Source organism: Leptopilina heterotoma, unplaced genomic scaffold (genome assembly GCF_015476425.1).
Source record: "Leptopilina heterotoma isolate Lh14 unplaced genomic scaffold, ASM1547642v1 Lhet_208, whole genome shotgun sequence".
Lineage (NCBI taxonomy): Eukaryota > Metazoa > Arthropoda > Insecta > Hymenoptera > Figitidae > Leptopilina > Leptopilina heterotoma.
The window spans coordinates 708,448-715,686 of record NW_025110923.1 but is presented as its reverse complement, the minus strand read 5'-3'; the positions used below and the strand labels follow the sequence as shown (position 1 = coordinate 715,686).

Sequence of the window (7,239 nt, the reverse complement as noted above, 5' to 3'; positions counted from 1 at the left end):
ATAATTAATTGTGTTCTGGACCTTTTTCGTAAAATTTTTTTTCAGAACCTTAAACTATATAAATCAAGAATTAAATAACTGAAAGAAAAAATGAATATTTTAAAAATTTTATAAATTAAACGACTGCAAAGCTTCTTCCATGAGGAAGCAAAATTGATCAGATTCTCTTGAAACTCCTTATACTCGGGGGTTTTTGGAGTCGCTGATTATGAATCTGATATTAGTTTGTATAAATTTGAAATATCGAACCCACTGTTATCTACAAATTTTTTAAATTTAGATAGATTTGTCCAAAAATGTTTATTTGGTAGTTTTTGAACTCATAATTTTTAATTCTGCCATCAAATTTAGAATTATTTATCACAAAAAAACCCAACTTAACATTTTAGACATATCCGGTACACGGAGAGAAAAAAAAGTAAGCGGTTCTACCTGTCGGTAGAGCGGTTGCGTTAAATGCGAAACAGCCGTTCAACTTGAGGTTAAACACGCTGCTTACTCTCGAGGGGAGAACGGTTCTCCTTTTTGGGGAAAGCGGGTACACTTTTTGGAAATTAAGCGGCTCTATTTGTGTGGAGAAGAGAACCGATACTCCTCAAAAAGTATAACCGTTCGACGTTTGCGGCGCTACTGCTGTGCTTTATAAAGGGAAAACAGCGCTCTCTTGCCAAATCAAACGGCTCTCTTTTTTTTCTCTCCGTGTACTTTTCAAAAAATTTGTTTTGCTATATTAAATCAACGATTTTAAAATTTGAAAAACGTATATCAAATTCAAATTCAGATCAATTTTTGAATTTTCCAAGTCGCCATATTGGATCTGCCATTTTAAATTTTGTAAATCTGACATAAAATTAGGATTCAGCGACCACGAAAACTTTAGGATACTGTATAGCAAGTTTTTCATGAAAAACTTTCGTACCATCTGGATAATAATTATTTATGGAAGATTAATGTCATTAAATTATATAATTATTTCTTAAATAAACATATTTAAATACATTTGTAATAATTTACACCAATACTCACCATTTTTTAAATAAAAGAAACAATAATCTATTCCGGTGACCCAAATATGAGAATCTCTACTTTTTTATTTATCTTTGTCAAATAAGATATGTCAAAAGTGTCGAATAATTCACCAATTACGAAACTATAGTATTTCGTATATTTATACGACCAGGGATAAAAAACTTTCTCAGTGAGATAGAAACTTGTAAAGAAGGAACAACAGTGAATTTTTAAAACGATATTTTAAATTATAATTCTGGTTGTAAATATACGGACATAACCATGAAAATTTTAATGCTATACTATCAGTATTTTTACTATGTGTTATTTTGACAGAACAAAAATCAAAATACGGTAACTGACATTTTTTTAAATACATACCTGAAAAAAATTTTTATATGAATCAAATAACCAACTACTTTACAATTATCAATTAAATATTTACTTGAATTTCATAATGAACAAATAATCGGTTATTTGAATGAAATAAATTTTTTTTAAGTGTATTGCAGATTAAATTGTTCCTTTTTCAGAAATATATTCGACATGTTTGATTTTGTATTGAATACCTATCTATCCATATAAAAATAAAAAAATAAAACAATTTTATTTCGTTTTAATTATTTTTAATAATTTTTATTTAATTACCAATTATTGACCACTTTTATTTTTTAATGCTTGTAAATAACTTTCGATTATTGTATTTTAATTTATTGAATTATTAATACCTAGCAATGTAAATAATTGATGTTGATATTTTTGAATCACTTTTAAGTGAATTTAAAACTAATGGAAATGTGAATAATTGAATACTTAAATTCCATTAGCAGTAAATGTCAATTGAACATACTATAACCTGACACATGATGAGGTTAATTTTTTTCTTTTAGTGAATTGCCCTAATGAACACAAATATATGTCAAATCCGAAAATAAAAGATGGATGCTTTGAAGTTATCTGTAAAAGTGGGAAGTATGATCATGATTATATATATCCGTAAATATAAATTTAATTATTTTACTCTTTAAATGTCACTCTAGATTAAATTTCTTTAAAAATTATGACTAGTGAGAAGGGGAATTCTAGTCCAGGAGTGGGGATAATAAGAGTAAGTGAGAAGTTCAAGGCTTTCTCTTTTACTCTCGTTATCCCAAATCCGGCACTTCGTTCCGCTTCTTTTATTTTACACAAAAAATTTTTCTTATAATTATAAATTAACAATTTATAATATAATTTACAGTAAAAATATATTAATTAATCGATAATAATAAAATTATTACAGCTGTCCACATATAAAATGTGAAATTGGAAAACCAGCAACGCATTACAATAAATCAAACATTTACCCTGATTGCTGTGACGATTTATCTGATTATTAATAATTATTTACCCCGGGCATTTATTTCTCAAACATTTTTAATAATTAGAACTTTTTTGTTAGTAATAATTAAAAAATATAAAGTAAAATATTCTACAAGTAAAAAAATGTAGTTCTTTCTTTCCAAATAAAGAAAGACTTAGTATTAGTATAGGTAAATATAATTTAATACTCTTAAACTGCTAATTGACCCAATTAATTGTATAATCATTTGCGATAAAAGTAAAGGAAATAATGTTGAATAAAACTTTAAAAGACACATATACGGAGATTATTATTAGGACCTTGAATTTTAATGTTAAGGGTATGTGGAATCAGCCAACTTCAATTAATACATGTATTAATATTCCCACCAGTTTTCTAAAAAAATATTTAATAAATCTTGACAAAATATAAAAAAAATAATATATTTTATTTATTGAGGCATGGATCTCTAATCCAATTAATACAAAAATTTGCTTTTAAATATTATTTTTCATTTAATAAAAAGTTTGATATTTTCTGAGAAAAAAAGACAATCAAATACAAATTAATATTAAAAAAAATGAATAAATTTATATTTTTCTATTCAAACTTTCATTTTTTTGACAATTTTCGAGAAAAAAAGACAATCGAATACAAATTGCCATTGAAAAAAATGAATGTTAACATAGAAAAATATAAATTTATTCATCTTTTTCAATATTAATTTGTATTTGATTGTCTTTTTTTCTCAAAAAATATCAAACTTTTTATTAAATGAAAAATAATATTTAATAGCAAATTTTTGTAATAATTGGACTAGAGATCAATGCCTCAATAAATAAAATATTATTTTTCTTATATTTTGTCAAGATTTATTAAATATTTTTTTAGAAAACCGGTGGGAATATTAATACATGTATTAATTGAAGTTGGCTGATTCCACATACCCTTAAGTAGAATAAAATTAAAAACTCGAAATTCAACTTTTAGTACAACCTTCATAGTATGCAAATGTTAATAAATGAAAATAAATATATATAAATAAAATTGCGATTGAATTAATTAAACTGAAGAAAAAGAGAACAAAGTCTAAAAGACGATGGAATGATATTCTTGTTAGTTTACAATCAACTGCCGTTCAAAAATGAAGCTATTATTAGTCTTATCAATATTTCTAATTTGTGTCACTTTTTCTTTCCAAAAAGTGAAATATGGTGAGTTATTAGTTATTTATAGAAAAAATGTGCAAAAGTATTTTATTCACTTATTCTTTTCAATATGAGAGTATTATTTATTTTTTTTATTAGTTTTGTACTTCTTTTATTCATGTTGTTTGTTTAATTGTAGTTAATTGTACAGACAGTGATGAAATCCATTCGAAAATTAGCGAAAATAATTGTTATGAAATTCGATGTTCTTTCAATAAATTTGGAAGCTTACGTTTGAAAGTTGAGTAAGTATTTAATAATTGCAAATTATTGTACAATGATTATTGAATTATTTTATTAAACTTTTAAATTATAATTGAGATTTTCAATTTATGTACTTATCTATAATGAAATGAATTAACAATAATAAATTGCTTTTATCATTTTTAATAATAATCATTTAAGATATGGGTATGGTAAGGATTAATTTAAAAATTTGATATTTTTTTCTTTATTGTCATTTATTTATTTATATCATAGGTATGCTATTTATAAATATCATATATATTATTATTTATTTTTTGTATTAACTTTAACCCGTTGACTGTCGCTGACGCATATATATGCGCAAAACTAAACTGGCCAAAAGTGTTCATGACCCATATATATGCGCTATTTAAAAAAGGTGAATAAAAACTTCTTAAATGTTCCTAAAACCGGTTAATCGGGGATTTTCGAGATCGCTGATTACGAATATGACATTCGTTTTCAAAAATTCAAAATGGCGGATCCAATATGGCGGACAACAAAATAAAAAATTGATCAGATTGACTTGAAGCGTAATACTCGGGGATTTTTGGGGTCGCTGATTACGAATCTGACATCAGTTTTTAGAAATTCAAAATGGCGGATCCAAGATGTCGGAAATTTTTTCAAAATTCGTCGAATTTGTTTGAAACTTGTTACTCGGGAGTTTTAAGGGTCGCTGATTAGAAATCTAACATTAGTTTTCCAAAATTTAAAATGGCGGATCCAATATGGCGGACGACAAAATAAAAAATTAATTATAATGGCTTGAAACTGAATACTCGGGGGTTTTTAGGGTCGCTGATTACGAATCTGACATTAGTTTTTTAGGGTATTTATCGAAATTTAATTTTACCAAAAATTATCATACTGATTTCAGATTAACCAGTTTCAAACAAATTCAATAAATTTTAAAAAATTTTCCGCACATATTGAACCAGATATTTTGAATTTTGAAAAACTGATTTCAGATTCGTAATCAGCGACCCTGAAAATGCTTAAGTATTCAGTTTCAAGCCAATCTGATCAATTTTTTATTTCGTTGTCCGACATATTTGATCCGCCATTTTGAATTTTGGAAAACTAATGTTAGATTCGTAATCAGGATACCAAGTTTCATAAAAATCTATTAAAAATTTTTTCAACACACTTTTGGCCCAAACAGTGGAAATCTCGTTGACAGCGGAGGGGTTAAAGAACAACTGTTATAAAATTAGAGAAATTGATGAATATATATAATTTTTTCAGTTGTCCAGAATCAAAATGCGTGGAAGGTACACAAATTTCTTACAAAGAAGTCAACAATGCTTTGATATATCCCAATTGCTGTGGTGAACCATTGTGTGAAAATAAAATAAACAATACCTATTCAATAATTTTATAAAGTTTTAAATATTACCATTTAATTAATAAAAAATTTCAGTTAAACAAATTTTATAGACGTTTATTTTTTTAAATGACTCTGCTTACTTCCCTTAAAAAATGTAATTAAGTACGCTATTGGTTTACTAATATTAATAATGTTATTATTACTATAAAGTGTTTTGAAAATTGATTTGTTTATTGGCATTAGTCGCAATTGGTAACAATCCTTGAACCAGAGGATCGTTAATATAAATAGAATTACAATTTATTTCTTAATCATGAACTTGTAAACTTTTTGCGTACAGTTGGAGCTAAATATTTATAAATTTACAGTATTGCTTATTGGATTCTTTATTAGTCTGTCACTTCCTCGAGAGACAATATGAAGCTGTTACTTTTACTATTATCGATCCTTATTTTTTATTGTAATTTATCTGAACAATATGCAGAAATTCGTGAGTACAAATTTTTTTTTTTTCATAAGCAAATGAAAAGGAACTGTAAAAATAATATAATTATAATTTAATAAATATAATTATGTTATAAATAATAACATTAAGAATATGCAAATAAAAATAATTTGACAAAAAGAAGAAAGAATTTAATAGTAAGAATAAAATAATTTTTTAATTACATTAAGTAAAAACAAAGCTTTAAAATATCTTCAAAAAAATATTTTTAACTTTAGTCAACTGTAATCGTGGGGAGCAACCTCTTGAGGAACCTGAAACAACTTGTGTCAAAGTAGTCTGTACTTACGGCAAAAATTACTCTGTGTTAGGGTAAATGTATTTGAAAATATTTTAATTTAACAAATTTCAATTTTTATTTGGGTCAGAATTCGTGAAATTTTCCCAAAAAATAAAAAGTATTTTTTTAAATCGAAATGTTGAATAAACATTTCTACTTGGCCTTGGGAATGTGTCCACCATAAAACAGAAAAAAAAATTTTTTCGTAAAAGTTATTGCAAAATGAATTTTTTTGAAACTTTTTAAACAAAATTTTATTTCTTCCAAATGAATGAACCGATTTAAATAAACCAAGCGGGAATATAAAGGGGATAAAATATACTTTCGCTTATAATTAGAAAATTTTTAAAAAGTTTATTTTTAAATAATTATTAAATAAATTTTTTATAAACAACTTATCTTTTTTAATGGTTTGCAGCTTTTAAAAATTTGAGAAAAATCTTAACATAGAATTAAAACTATAAGGAATCAAAATCCGTTGAGAAAATTTATGAGCGACATTTATTTAAAAAGTTATAATGAAAATTAAATTTAGGCGGTGTAGTGCACTTTAACGCTACAGTTATTAGTTTTTGATTATTTTTATAGTTATATAATTGAATGCAAATGTTAATTCGACAAAATTTATTGAATAATTATTAAAAAAATAAACTTTTTAAAAATTTTCTAATTATAAACGAAAGTTTATTTTATCCCCTTTATATTCCCGCTTGATTTATTTAAATCGGTTCATTCATTTAGAAGAAATAAAATTTTGTTTAAAATGTTTTAAAAAAATTCATTTTGCAATAACTTTTACAAAAAAAATTTTTTTTTCTGTTTTTTCAACATTTCGATTTAAAAAAAATACTTTTTATTTTTTGTGAAAATTTCACGAATTCTAACCCACACGGAGAAACTTTTTCTTCTAATATTAAATATATTTGGTTATCTTTATTCTAAAAGTACGTTAGAATGTGAGGATTTTTTGTGCGTTGTGCTAATAATTTCAACATTAATACGAAAATATGGTAAGTTCGTTATAATTATATTAAGCAACCTTCGGTGTACAAAAATTACCATCTGCATTAGAAATAGTCTTATTTTTCTTTAGAAAAGAATAAGATGCCAATTTTTGTTTGTGAAATAATACGGTAATTCTAACCTTTTTTCCACATATAGATAGACTATATATAACAGACATTCTAACGTAACATACCAATTTTGGAAGGACTGCGGGCGGACTTAACCGATTTCGCCCGAGCATCACCGAGTCCATCACCTCACTGCAAAAAGAAGTATCTTATTTAAGATGTTTTGGTAGTCATTTCTAAGATGTTA

At 25.4% G+C, this 7,239-nt stretch overlaps 1 protein-coding gene and 1 long non-coding RNA gene across 2 annotated transcripts; both read left to right on the top strand.

Moving 5' to 3' along the window:
- Nucleotides 1-1,212: 1,212 nt before the first annotated feature.
- Nucleotides 1,213-2,691, top strand: LOC122501303. The gene is made up of 3 exons (XR_006301557.1): nt 1,213-1,362; nt 1,899-1,980; nt 2,291-2,691. It is a non-coding gene; the product is annotated as an uncharacterized LOC122501303 (long non-coding RNA).
- A 649-nt stretch (nt 2,692-3,340) lies between these two features.
- On the top strand, nt 3,341-5,237 carry LOC122501299. Its single transcript, XM_043610647.1, has 3 exons — nt 3,341-3,564; nt 3,698-3,803; nt 5,053-5,237. Exons 1-3 carry the CDS (start codon nt 3,495-3,497, stop codon nt 5,186-5,188), a joined length of 312 nt encoding a protein of 103 aa, XP_043466582.1. The 5' UTR covers nt 3,341-3,494; the 3' UTR covers nt 5,189-5,237.
- Nucleotides 5,238-7,239: the final 2,002 nt, after the last annotated feature.